The sequence below is a fragment of the Falco punctatus genome, assembly GCF_963210335.1.
Source record: "Falco punctatus genome assembly, chromosome: 6".
NCBI classification, from domain to species: Eukaryota; Metazoa; Chordata; class Aves; order Falconiformes; family Falconidae; genus Falco; species Falco punctatus.
In genome coordinates, this window is record NC_137585.1 from 73314499 (window position 1) to 73329218 (window position 14720).

Here is a 14720-nt window from a genome sequence, read left to right on the forward strand (position 1 = left end):
AAGTTTGTTGTCTTAATCCCTTCACTACTCTTCAGTTTATTGATTAAATACTGTGCACTGTAACAAATCTACTGAAAATGTAACAATTATCATTGTAATGGAAAATATGACTGATCCTGAGCCTCCTCTGTCAATCTCAGGACCACCTTGAATTTACCTGGAAGTTATTGCTTGAGCCTGATACTACAGTTTTTTCTCAGACAAACTGTCACTTAAACTAATTTGTACTGTACCTACATAATATTGCTGCAGGATTAGGCCCTCATGCAGTATTAACAATGTTCCTAGCAGTGTAGAGGGTCTAAGAATATTAGGATGGCTGGTTACACTGATGCTTGAGAGCATAGTGGCTATTCAGGCCAATAGCTTGAGTAAAATCAACAGAACTGCTGGTACTACTGATCAAAACTCACATAACTTAGAATTACAGTATTAGGCCCATTTCTTCAATAGTCTGTTATCAGTAAGTGCTGCAGATGGAAAAATACAGTGAAATATGGAGATGCACAGAACATGGCAACAGCTGCCAGGAGATGGGAAAATAAAACTTAGGTTTTAAGAGGTTTGACTATTTCATGCAAGCTGCAAGAGACATATAAAGATGTTCCCTTGTGACTAACTTTTACTTTAAAGGTAACAGCTGTATAGAATTTCAACATACATTTTTTGTATTCCAAGATTCAGTTTCTTAAATGAATTGCTGACGGTCTACAGAACTGTTTCTCTAAACTCAGCAGAACCATTCAAAGTACAGGGAATTTTAAACACTTCAGTAATCTTTGTGTTTAAAAGCACTTGTAATGGATTGCAGGTGTATCCAATGTGAGCTTGCATGCAAATTTTGATGGAGAATCCTGAATAAAAATAAGCTACATTGAAAATGTTGTTAATCTTCAAATGATGTCTTGTATCCAGTTAAAACATACGTCCACTGAAAATTAATTCCCATAACCATATTTTTGTACAATTGCTATCTTTTTCTGGATGCTGTGTTCTTACTGGCTCTTAATCTCCTTGCACTTGACACTGATCAGTAACATACAGACCTTAAGGAGCCTATATTATTGCTAATTCATAATAAAAAGCAATAGAATGCATCAATGGTTTTAGGTTATCCCTGTGTGAGCTAACATATTTATTTTTATAGGGATTTGAGGGAGAACTACTGCCGAAATCCAGATGGATCTGAATCACCCTGGTGTTTTACCACTGACCCAAACATCCGTATTGGTTATTGCTCCCAGATTCCTAAGTGTGATGTATCAAATGAACAAGGTAACAGAGGGAAAGGCAATAACATGATTATAAGTGAATGCTGCACTGTTCCAAATGGCAGATAGGCAGGCTTAAAAACTGAAGAAGTTGGACTCAGTACATCTGTATTACACCTGTGTAGTTCCGCTTTGGCTTTATTTGCATACTTGGGATTCATCATGGTGTAAATGAGATTCATTTCTCAGTTCATATTTCGATTCCAGCAGGGAAAGCTGAAGCAAAGATTTGCTATTGGATCTGATTTTTAGACAAGGTGAATCTGTGTGCCATTTTGTATTAGCTGGAGATCTGCTCCACTGTTTTACCTTTCTTAGTTTGAAAGGCATTTTTCCAGAGCTGAGATTATTTCCTTGGTTCACAGTCCTTTTATAATTACATATGAGGCCACCAAAAGTGATTTGAGATTATTTCCTTGGTTCACAGTCCTTTTATAATTACATATGAGGCCACCAAAAGTGATTTTTAATTTTTTTTTCCATATACCCCCATGTCTAAAAGGAGTTGAGCTGAAAAAAACCCCACATGGGACTTCCCATATAGCCTCTTATCTTCTAGCTGTCACCTCTGCCTGTAAAGTCCACTCTGAGTCTTCAAGCAAACATTGTTCTTCCTATGAGCTCTTCACATTACTCTAAGGAGATTGCATACTGAGAACTGATGCCAATCATAGCATCAACTGAGGCTAAGAACTCAGACCTACGACCCTAATCAGGTTACATGAAGATCTCCATCTTTAAATTTCAGCCATATTTTCTCTTAAATTCAAGAGTTGCACTTGAAAGAGTTATGTCAGAGAAAGGATTAAACTTTGACTTTCATTCTATTTTTTTTTGTAAAACAGGAATTATCAAAAAGTAAAAATACTGATTAGTATGAAATAAAATGCTTTATACAAAAAGTTTTTACAGTAGTGATCATTTTAAAGTATCCTCTTGAAAAATCTCATAAAGCCTTGTGATAAAAGCTGATGAATAAAACATGACTTCTACTGGGGTAAACAGGCACATTTTTGAATTACATTACAATTAAACTCATGTTGATTTTTTGATTTTGCCAAAGTAGAACTTAAGTGTAGAACTATATACTGTTGCCAGTATCCAGAATCTATACAAAGGTAAGTTGTTTCAAACGGGCTAAGAGTGCCTAGTTTTTGAGGAGGGAGAAACAAAGGGGTATTTTTACTTTGTTTTGTATAAATCAGCTCCTGAAAACTTCTAGAACATTCTGTGTGGCTCTTCCAAATTATCCATGAATTAACTATTTATGAAAGGAATTTTCCCAGTTTATCTAAGTAAGACAAAATTTAAAATGCTACTGTGTTGAGAATGAAGGCCTCAAGCAGGAGATATGTATCTAAATTTGGCAAATTTTACCCATTTCCTTTCTTATTTATACAGTTGTCTGATTTATATGGTATAGTGTTTGCTAAATATAATACTTGTCTTTAATGATTTTGATTACTGATGGAAAGGAAGAGTTTTCTTTTCAGTGTTGCACAATCACCCTCTACTTCTTTTTGTCTCAACATTCTTTATTCAGATTGTTATCGTGGCAATGGCAAGAGTTACATGGGGAATCTATCCAAGACAAGATTTGGGCTAACTTGCTCCACATGGGACAAGAATATTGAAGACTTACGTAGGTGTGTACATATGAAACAGGAAGAGATGGTTCAGCGAGTCCTGAATAAATACTGCCTCCAGATGGCATCTCTTTTTCTTCTCCAGTGATTCTAAAATAGCCCTTATGCCCTGGAGCTTTTAGTATCTTCTATTTTTTTTTTCTTTTTTTCTCTTAGTGTTTAAATATATTACACAACATGTCTTTGTCAGGCTAACCACTAATTGCAGTCTTTGGGATGTTTTTTAGTGTTTAGTTTACTGGCCGGGTTTACCCCATCTTTGTCCTTGAAGTTTTGTTCTATGAGAGGATAATAGGAATCAAGTAGGATATGGTTGTCTCATCAATATGATCTCACAGCTCATGCTGATTCAAGCAGGAGGGTGGACTTGAAATCACCTAAGGTCAGGTTTCAAGCCTGATATTGAACCTTGAGTCTACAATCTAATGACACTGACATTAAATGCCATTAAAACAACTTGGAATTTCTGTTGTCTGTCATTACTTTGGCTTCATATTCAAGTGGTGGAAATGGCAAGTCACATTATTTTTTAAAGTAAAATCAGCAGCATATACAAAAAAAATTTTGTGAGATTCCAAGACTTTTCCAGTCACACCTGGATCCTCAGTGTTGCCTCTGCTGGTTCAGAACAGTAGATCAATAAATCTCAGGAGTGAGAAGAACAATGACTTCCAGGTACTGCACATAGAGATTCATCAAAAATTTTACCAGGTATGAAATATTACACATGTTAGTGGTGCAGATGGAAACAGTTTTCCTTTTGTTTTCCTTTAGTTTCTGAAGTTGATGTGACTGTGTCTATATTACTTTTAGTACTTGTTGAGTTAGTGCTCGTGATCACCACAGTCATAGTGCCCAACATACCAGCCATTGCCCTCTGAATTTTGCTGTCCCTGATTCCTGTTGCTGACTTGATGGTCAGTCAGGTGAAGGTGTGTAAGTCGGTAAGTCAGCCTTGGGAAAGCTGTGTTGCAAAAGACTTCAGCAGCACTGTCTGAACTCACCAACTGGACTATATGTTTTTCCCCACACAGGGTCGGAGGCAGCATATATATTCCAGTGTGCTGTCCATGTGAGGGAGGCAGAAGTTTAAGATCATGACTTTTGAGCACTCCAATAAGTCTTCAGATCGCCACAAATGAGACAGTTTAAACCTATTGGATGCTTGATGAAATTGCATTCTTATAATCAGCATAGACCAGCCTTCCTTCTCTTACTCCCACAAATCTTCCATCTGGGAACTTCTTTGGGAAGCTATCCGTCTCACTCTAGCAGTTACTTTGGTTATGGATGTGCTAGAAGCAGCATGCATGGTTGGTTATGAACTAAAAGAGCAGTGCAGCTTTAATTTAGGAAGCCTGTGTGCTTCTGTCTGACAAGCCAGAAATAAACAACTTTCCCTGCTTCGGATATGCACCCCAAAATTTCACCTTTCCTTGTGTAGGTTTGCAACTTAGTTGACCTATTGCTGCAGTTTATCTGAGCCATTCATCCTTCTCTCTGCCTGCTGCTCAGCTTTGTTAACTTTCTTGTGTTTGTCTTTGCTGAAGATTCAGCTTTCTTTGCAGATTCAGTGCTCCCTTGTGCTGTTAATCTGCTGGGAGCAGGTACCTAGGCTCCCAGCGAGGCCTGCAGATTTACTGAGGGCAGCACAGACATTCTTCTAATCAGTGTAATGATCCCGCCTGAGGGTATCCAGGGATTTTAGCTCCAGTGGGAGATCTAGAAACCTCCCAGATGTCCAGTGGACACAGTGCTTAAAATACTAACTGGAGGAAAGTTGGACCCAGATCCAGCAAATATTTGGGTCTCATCTTCTCTTTGATTTCAACCAGCCCTAAACCCTGACCTGTAGACTTCTCAATCAACTAATACTGCAATGTGGAGCAATGCAACACTTAACCTTTGAAAATTTAGGCTATAGTATAAAGCTTTTCAGCACTTTGAATTTTTTTTCCCTGTAGGCATATACAAATATTCAGAGAACCAGATGTTAGTAAACTGAAGAAAAACTATTGCCGCAATCCAGATGATGATTTTCATGGTCCCTGGTGTTACACAGATGATCCTCTCGTTCCCTGGGATTACTGTCCTATTTCTCGATGTGAGTACTTGGTATGCCTCAGGCGTTGTCAACTGTGCAGTCCCAGTGAAGCCATGGTGTCAGATGTGTATGCACACCTTTCTGTTGTCACTTGTGGCAGCAGAAAATGTATAATTCTATCAAGAATCAATTGTGCATGATTAAGAAGGAATGGACTGAAGGTGCTTGTGCAATATATGAACAAGGGGTCCTTTTTCCTTGACCAGCTTGGAGATTTCAAGGCTTATTTATGCAGCAGGAGCATAACAGGGCTATAATAGATGAGCAAACATTTTCCATCAGATCTAGCAATTGAAAGAGGGCTGGACAGAGACAAAGAATTTTCTAGTGGTCAGAGCGCTGTCTGTGGCCTCAAGAAACACAGGGACAGGTATCTTCTGTACTAAAAGCTTCATAGTCTCTTTGTGTGATCTGTGTTTGTAAAGTTGGGGTAACGCACTATATATATGTTGAAGTGTATACGTGCTATATAGATTAGATTCAGCTCTCGGATGTTTATGGGATGATTTAACTCCTGGCAATAATTAGAAACATCACATCTCCAAAGTTGCATGTTAAAATCTAAATAGCTTAAATAAACAGAATTAAAAATCCTAGGGAATTCAGTAATAAACCATCATTCAGTGGAAAAAAATAGATTTATGCCGAAAAATGTGCAATTCACATTTATGTTCAAATTTTTTCTCTTCAATTCTTATTTCTAAATTGCTGTGCTGAATACACTGGGAGAACATTTAAATGGTAAATCAACCTTTTGAACATATGTCTGTGATCTCTAGAGGTTAGGGATAATGTTACATTCATTCTTAGCAGCAATCTGCTGCATTTCCTCACAGTCTGAACTGTAGCACCTCTAAGAGGTGATATTTGAAGTCTCAGGTGATATTTTGGCATCTATGTGAAGAGTAAACAAACTGTGCAAAAGGTTAGTTGTGTCAGTGTAGATAAAGACCGACAGCTGAAGAAACATAAATTTTATTCACTCACTCTAAGTTTATTAACTGGATCTATGAATTCCTAAGGAAATATTTGTAGGGTATGTGGCAATGGTCAGTATTATGATTTCTGAAATCAAACTCCAGAGCTGGAATATGTCTGTTTTACAATTGTAACTTGAATGGACTAGTATTAAACCACTAGCATCTCACTCAGGTACTGATAGCCAGCTCAACTGGTACAGAAAAAATGTTGGCAGTTCCCAAGTGTACTTACCTCCTGCCTTTAACTGGTCTCCTCAAACTGCAGTGCTTATATTAATCTATCTCTGTGTGCATATGTATATATATATATACACACACACACATGCATAAGTACAAATACACATAATGTATATGTGTATACATACACATGGAAATTTAACTGTGCATATAACTGTATATCTTTTTATATGTGTATATTTGTTTATCACTTGATGATGGAAATCTACTCGGATGAGTTTTTTTAAATTTTGCCTGTGCAAATTCTCAGTAGCTATACCTGTACATCCAGTTCATAATGCTGGGTCACTCTGCAGACCTCACTAAAGGCAAAAACATAGAACCAGGTTTAAGCAACTTTGTTGTAACTGTATTTTGAGTTGGACTGGAGGGAAGAACCAAACCAAATTTTGGGGGACAGGTTTTGATAAGGATAAGTTTGTGCTGACAGCAATACAAAAGGACTTTTGAAGATTCAAACATTTTAGGGAAATAAGAAATTTTCATTAAATCTGACTTGGATTTAATCACAACTTCTACATTTCCTGAAAGCTTATAGAAAAGTCACAACTTAATTTTTCAGCATTTGCTTATTTGAACATTTAAATTGAACATGATAGATAGCCTAATGTATTCAGGATTGAGACAAGAAAAAAAAATGCTTGAAACTACTGTTGCAAAATGTTTAATTCTTACTTCATTCTATTGGAATGAGATTCTGCCTTCTTGTTAATCCTTACCGAACTGTGCTTCTGCAGAGTGTTAAAGAAATCATTGAAGTTTAAAACTTTAAGAACTATTAAAATTAACAATATGCCATTTGCTGTTTATCTTTACTCCATTCAATTTTTAGATGCATTTTAATTTTGTATTATGGCTATTTCATGTGTCTGCCTAGGTGAAGGTGATACAACTCCTACTACAACCAGCTTGGATGGTAAGTAATTTTGCAGATGTACTGTGCAGTGCATGTATTCTATCTTTTCAGACTACCCATTTCTTTCCAACTGAGAAACAAAAGAAAGATTAGTTAAAGATACAAAAAAAATATACAGCTTGGGAAAAAATATTTTTACAATAGGAAAATGTAGAATAGCTTTACTATACTCTTTTATCTATTCTCACTGTCTTGTCTGCCAGTGGTGAATTATAATGATTTTCAATGTATATTATAGCTATGTAAATCTCTGAAAAATCTATTTAAATATGTATCTTTTATATTCTCTATGAATATTTATATAGACTCATCCAGGTTCACTGAAGTAGTTTTGATGCTCTAGAAATATATTTCATTAGTGCAGCAAAGTTAATCTGTAATAAATTTTGACCTTCTTGTGGTCCTTATGTGCAACTGTACAGGTTTCCTACCGCTGTTTTTAGTAAAATGTGATCTCTGGACCTGCTTTCAGATACTGTCATTCCTTGTGCCTCAACAAAACATTTGAGAGTTGTAAATGGAATCCCAACACAAACTAACGAAGGATGGGTGGTTAGTTTGACATACAGGTAAATATCAGTTTGATTAGAAAGAAAAAACATCTATTAGGATACTTGTTTTGCAACTGTAGAAAATATTGACCATAATGAGAATACTTCTAAATTGCAGTTAAATTATGTGAAAGCAGAACACCAGCATTCCTGTAACATCAGGCAATTTCATAGTATTCACTCCATCAGTTAAATATATTTCATTATCAAGAACTTATGGGCTTGTAAAGCATTCATAGAATTCTGCACTTTTGATTAGCTACTGCAGACCTTTTCATAAGATTGGCTTAGCATCCAGCATTCAACTGTTTATTTTAGAGACTGTTACCAAAAAAAAAAAAAAAAAAAAAAAAAGAGTTTCATATCAATATTTTCACTTTAACAGCAGTGCATTTAGTTGTGAAGTGTTGGCTTCAGAATTTATACCCATGTCAAATTTAGCTGTCTTCTTATATCATTGCATGCAATTAAAATTTATTCTGTATTAAAAAACCTAAGCAGGATCTATAAGGAAATCTTTTTCATTCTGTAAAACAAGACCCTAACATATACAGCTGGAAATGTGTATTACGTTATGGTAGATCTTACTTTGCTACTGTGTAAAAGCCAGAACACTGAATTACTGTTTCCTGCATTCATTACTCTGGTTCATAACTCATCAGCTGGAAGTGTGAATCATTAATGTATAACAGGAGATACATCGCTTGCGTCTTCTATCATGGAAAAAACCCCAAACCCACGTCTTTTTTGTCTGCTAGTACAGACTGAAGTACAGCTCATTTCCATTAGCTTACAATTTGTCATTTCTTCTTAAACCATGTTGCAAAATAGGTTTTAAATGAAAAAATGGAGTAAAGGAAAAGGTAAACCCCCTATTTCCTACATTGCTTTATTGTTAGAGAAATTTGAGAGGCCCTTCCCATCTCTGGTAAACTTTGCATTTCATAAGATCTGATCCAATCAGAACTAGACCTTTCTGGAAGTGTAGTGGATAGTCCAGAAAGACATTTCTAGAGGCACATCACTCTGTTCCTAGACTAAACGATCAGAGACATGGGCTGAATCACTCTCTGGAAAAGTTGATCTTTGCACTGTTTTTAAAGCAGCCGTGATATTTGAGGAACTTTTAGACAGGTAAGGTGCATCCAGTCTGGGTGCCTAAAAAGTTAAATAGCTAATGTTAAGGTAGTTGAACCTTTATTTTGTGCTGTGCAACAAAATTCCATTAAGTAGATGAGTGCTTAAATAAGTGCAGATTCTTTTACAAAAATGGGATTCCTGGAATACTCCAGACGCAAAATATATTTTTAAACATTCCATGTGGGCATAAAAATGTAGTTTTGTTTGGTGTTGTTACCAAGGAAGCAAACAGAATGTTGTCTGAAAAAAGTATCTTTATAACTTCAGGACTTTCTACGAAAAACTAACTGTACACCTCAAAATGAAATTGCCATGTCTGAATGGTAAAGGCTGAGTGATACTTAGAAACTTGTACTCATATTTGGCAACAAAGGCCCACCTCTAAACTTTAAATTAATCAATGATATATTTTCTTACATATCTGATCCAGATTCTGTTATCAGGTATATTTAAGCATATTTGGATGAATTTCATCTATTTCATGGAATCAGCTCTGGATTTGTCCCCCATTTAAGTAAGAAGCTTAATCTTCCTATGTGTACTAGTCAATCTTCTAAAGCAGATGATGCAATCTTGTAAATTCCTTTTGATAATTAGTGATGTAAACATAACATAGAAGAACACATTTGTACTCCTGATTGTGACATTTTTATAATAAAACTGGGCACAATCTATATTTTAAGAAGAACCCAGCCTTTTGGCTCAGATGTTTTGTTCCTCAATCAAAATACAATTAAAAAAAAAAAAAAAAAAAAAAAAAAAGAGGCAAGCATCTGTGTTATTCTGCTGTCTTTGAACTCCATATAGAGTCTGGGCTCCTTCCAGCAGTTCTTTGCAAAGCTTTCAACATTTGTGTGATTTGAATTTATAAATTGTGAGATTTTAAGCTTTTCCCAAATTGCTGACAATTCTGATTCACTTTCCAAAGAGCTGCAGAAAATAAATGTGATTTTGGAGGCACAAAGAAGGAAACTAATTAATCTGCATTCCACAGACATCTTTATTTTTGAAAGAACTGTCATGCTTAATTGCTTTAATTTTACTTGATATATTATGCTTCAGGTTTTCTATAATCAAATGTAGGATGTCATACATTGCAGATTGTTTCCAACTGAAGTATGTGGGGATAGAAATCTCATAAGGTTTGTAATCAAATAGGAACTCTCCACCTTGAGGTCAATGCTCTGACTAATACCTACATGAATAATGACCAAATGTTGTTTACATCTGGTGTCAGTTTGGGGACTTGCTTGAATGTTCCTATTACAAAGAATTAGCTTGCCTTTTTTTTTTTTTTTTTTTAATTAGGCGTCTTATTACAAATTCAGCTTTGCAACCACTAAATGAACAGAATAACTGAATTTCTCTTTCCTCCTAGTTTTTACACATTGGAGTAAATCTCTGCAAACTTGTGTTACTATAAGCGTTGAAACTGTAGAGCAAAGGGACAGAGACATGTTTTCACAGGCTGTCAGTCAGCCACTTTTCACTAGCAAAAATACATGGGGAGCAAAAGTACTCTTTAAACTTTTTGACTACATAAAGACTAATACTATTATATTTTTTTAAAATGTTTTTTCCTTATTTTTCTTTCCCCCCCTACCCAGGAATAAACATATCTGTGGAGGTACTTTGATAAAGGAAGAATGGGTTCTAACAGCGAGGCAGTGTTTCCCTTCTCGGTACAGTAGCCTGTAGCTTTGCAATATTGAAATACATCTATTTTCAGGAACTTATCAACACAATAATTCTTCAACTTAAATGTAGCAGTTTTCCCTCCTGTTTGGCTTTAACATTGTTTTTCTGATATAAAAGTCCTGTGGGACCTTGATATTTTCTGTTAGCATTGTTGTCAATCTCAAAGTCCTCTGGCTATTTTTACATAGAAGTATATTTTCCAAGTGTGATGGTTAGACAACTGACTCTTTATAAAAATAATCGCATGCTTCTGCTTAACTGGACAGAATAAAATAGAAAACTTGGACAACTCTCAAAAAGTTCAAAGGTTCATACTGTTTAAGGATCTAAATGTTTGTATACTATTAGGAAAAAAAATAGATTTTAGTAACAGTTAAAGATAAAATTGTGTAGTGGCTTCAGACCAAAAACTTACAACTGAGCATATTGATTTTGGAATAGCAGTTGGCAGCATAAACCCATTTCTGGTGAAGAGTATTAGTTAAGATCTTCTAGCATATTCATATTAAGCAGAGGTTTTTGAGTTATTTTATTATACACTCAGTAAAATCCTAACTAACTTTGCCTCATTTAGGTACAAAGATTTGAAAGACTACAAAGCCTGGCTTGGAGTCCACAATATCAAAGGAAAGGGAGAGGAAAAGCACAGACAAATTCTGAATATCTCCCAGTTGGTATATGGCCCCACAGGGTCAGATTTGGTCTTACTGAAACTTAGCAGGTTAGTAGATATTATGAATTTCAGAACTTTCAAGTGACGAATGAGACTCTTCCTGAGTAAGATTTGCAAATTGAGTTCTCTACTATGTCTGATACTGCAGATGATGTCTCCATGGGGTAAACTTTGAATTGAAAGAAATTTTACTTGATATATGCAGAAATTCAGGTTCATCTTCTTTCCTAAGAAAAGAGACGTTACTTCTGAAAAAAATTGTGCCTACATGTTTTTTTTTTTCCCTGATTACCCAATTTAGGTTTGTTGGGAGTTGGGGTTTTTTTAGTGTTGGGTTTGTGTTTTTAAAAAACAACCAACCAACTAACCCACATTGACAAGTATATTGTTTTAATTTATAGAATAAGCATCAGATTGTAACTGAGATCCTTGTGTATATATGAGCTTTCAAACTTTCTCCATATTAGCAAAACTATATATTCAAATGAAATGCCATCATTACTTATTTCTAAGATGAAAACCCAAGTTAAAGAGCATAAAAGCGGTGACAGCATTTCAAGAAATCTTTTGACAGTTAACAGCTGTAGCAAAAAAAAAAAAAAATAGGTAGAAAAATCCGTCATATTCTTCAAAGATGGAAAAGAAAGGAAAAAAATTGGCACAGTTTCTAATTGCTGTGGTCTATAATAGACTTAATGTCATTTTTTAAGATACATTTTAGAATGTTAAGTAAAATCCACTACATCTATTATTTGTTTTCTCTTTTCAGACCTGCCATATTGACAAATTTTGTAGAAATAATCCGATTGCCCATTTCTGGATGTACCATTCCAGAGAAGACCAGCTGCAGTGTTTATGGATGGGGATACACTGGATGTAAGAAACTATTTTTAAAAACTAAATGAATACGTTGACAGCTTACTTCCTCTTGTCATTATAGGTGAGGCTGCTGGTATTGCCTGATGCCACGGTTGTCCAACACTTTTTGTTATGAAATACAGTTTCAAAATTTTTTCTAATTTTGTAAATCTTTGAGCATTTTATCTAAGATCATTTAATATGAAATATTTTCTGCTAGTGCATCTTTGTTTGTTTGTTTGTTTGTTTGTTCCAGTGATAGACAAAATGATTCAAGCATTACAAAGAATGAACTAGAGAAAAATATTGTTCTACATGTTTAAAAAATATGGCAGAAATGGTTTGTAGAGTTCTAAACCCGTTTTGAGATCCATCTACTTGAGCTGTCTCTTTCTGTATTCCAAAGTAGGCTGCTCTGTGGAAAAACTAATATGGAATCATGTAATCAAAGACATAATTAACAGACACAAATGTGGTGAACTAAGGATGCACAGGCAGCCCTATGTCTGGCATTTCCTAACTTTTGAGTACTTGACTTTACAACCTTACTAATGTTTGCTAAACACAGTTTTTGTGTGAAGTAAATAAAAGTATGTGGGAGAACAGACATTTATTTAGTCTGGTAAATACTGTATCTGGCTAATTATGTGTTGATGATAAAGTTAATAGCTGCCAGTTGACAATAATTACTCCAATAATTACTGTGCTCAAATGTCATTTTGCCACAGACCCTGAGTAAGCAGCAGCAACATACTCACACTGCCCTGGAAGCAGAGCAGAAACTAAACTGTAATTCTGAGGCTCTCTTCCTTGTAACCATTACTCTGCATTTCTTTGTGAGTGGCAAATAATCTGTACCAGCCCTGTCCCAGATGACTGCCTTTGATGTTCCCAGCATGGCCATATTAGCCACCCTCCGGGGGGGGATGGCTGTCTAGGGGACAGGGAAGTTGGGCTGGAACATGGTGCAGTATCAGAGGAAAGCTTAGCTTAAGAGAACTGATAAGGAATTTCCAATGTGGTGGAGTTATGTAATACAGTACATATTTAAAATCTGTCACCCAAGGACTTCGTACTATATTTTATGTACTACTTATAATGCTCACAGCGTCTTGGTCAGGGAAGGAAGAAGTGTTACATCCATTTTTTTCAAGAAAATAGGATAATAAGCCAGTGAAGGGCAAGCTTGGCATTTTCTTTTGATGGCTGGACAGGGAACAGGCAGATCCAGGCCCTTTATTTATCTTTGCTGCTTGTACAGACTTGTCTTCGACGTGTAGAACAAGAGTAAGCTCCACAGGGCTCCTGCTTCCTGACCTTCACACTGATGAATGGAGATTGCACAAGGCTGTGGGTCTGCCCTTGCAGGCACAAAGTCATTCAGTGTAGCTGAGCCAGCACAGAATGAGAAAAACTCTGCTCTGCTACAGTGTTTTTCAAGTCACACATCCTTCCCTAGGCCATGGCAGGCACTGTTGCACATTAACTCATGTTTAAGGCAGGGAGCAAAATCCTTGCTCTGCTAACGGGAGTAACAATATTCCCAGGCTCACTTTTCCGACTTCTGTGGTGTAACAGGGCAAGCTGGTGGTGAACTGTAGAGTAAATCCAGTTCCCTACCCCCTTCTTCTAATACAAAAAACTTCTCCAGATCTTGTCGGAGAACTGAACAGACATGCACACCAAACAAATTTATTGAAAATCTCATTTGTAGCAAGTATAAGAAATCCAAAAGACAAATGCATGGTAACAGTGAGGATGGACAAAAATGTGAGTATTGGAGAGAAAGTGCAACAACTGAAGTGCATAAGTTTATCCAGACTGTATCTTCAATTATTTTTATTCCCCTAAAGCAAAATAATGTTTTCATTCACTTTTCAATCCTAGTAATGAACTATGATGGCCTTCTCCGGGTAGCAAACCTGTTTATTTTGGGAAATGAGAAATGCAACCAATATCTCAAAGGGAAGATCACTGTGAATGAGTCAGAAATCTGTGCTGTGGCTGAAACCATTGGTGCTGGACCTTGTGAGGTAAATATTACAGTTCCTAGTTCATTCTTAGGAGCCATCAGCCTGTCTATTTCTTTCCCAGAAAAAATAAATAATAGAGTTTTTTATAATTATTCTCTTTGCATTGAAGATGTACATAATAAAATATTTTAGTCTTTTGCATTGGAAAACAATTTGTGTTTCTAGTGATCTATTTTCTTCCAGAATGCAGGAAGAGGTTCCTTTGCTCCAGTTCAGTTTCATCATACCACCACACCAGTAAGGGCTTTACATGAATGTTAAATATATTCATAAGACTAAACATTTTGCTAGAGTGGGACAAATTTTTGTTCTGTATGATAAGGGTTAAAGTGGACTGTGTGCTAACAACAGCAGTTTGAGTAGAAAGCAAAGGCTGGAGCAAATTTAACTACTTAGGTGAAAATTTGCATGCAAAATACAAAAAAGACTGCTCAACAGAGTTGATAAAAGTTATGAAGGAAAGACAAAGATCCAAAAACATACTGAGGTTCAGTGTTAGTCAGAAGGCTGAACCATTTGATATCTCTAATCAGGCCTGAGCAACATGTTAGTGAAGACAGAAGAACTGCTTCAATGAAACTATAGTTTCATACAGTTGTTTTGCTTGGGGCTA

General features: G+C 36.0%; 1 protein-coding gene across 4 annotated transcripts in view; it reads left to right on the forward strand.

Annotated features, from left to right (window-relative positions):
- Positions 1–14720, forward strand: part of HGF (hepatocyte growth factor) — a 72312-nt gene that overhangs the window by 42018 nt on the left and 15574 nt on the right. For 2 of the 4 annotated variants that reach the window (XM_080392271.1, XM_080392270.1), the window contains 9 exons: positions 1148–1275; positions 2815–2917; positions 4882–5021; positions 7116–7154; positions 7627–7723; positions 10453–10527; positions 11118–11264; positions 11986–12092; positions 13962–14107. In XM_080392271.1, the coding sequence (XP_080248397.1) occupies positions 1148–1275; positions 2815–2917; positions 4882–5021; positions 7116–7154; positions 7627–7723; positions 10453–10527; positions 11118–11264; positions 11986–12092; positions 13962–14107 (982 nt within the window). Of the gene's footprint in view, positions 1–1147; positions 1276–2814; positions 2918–4881; positions 5022–7115; positions 7155–7626; positions 7724–10452; positions 10528–11117; positions 11265–11985; positions 12157–13961; positions 14108–14720 lie in introns of those variants that run through there. The other 2 variants (XM_080392273.1, XM_080392272.1) reach the window with 2 other exon arrangements.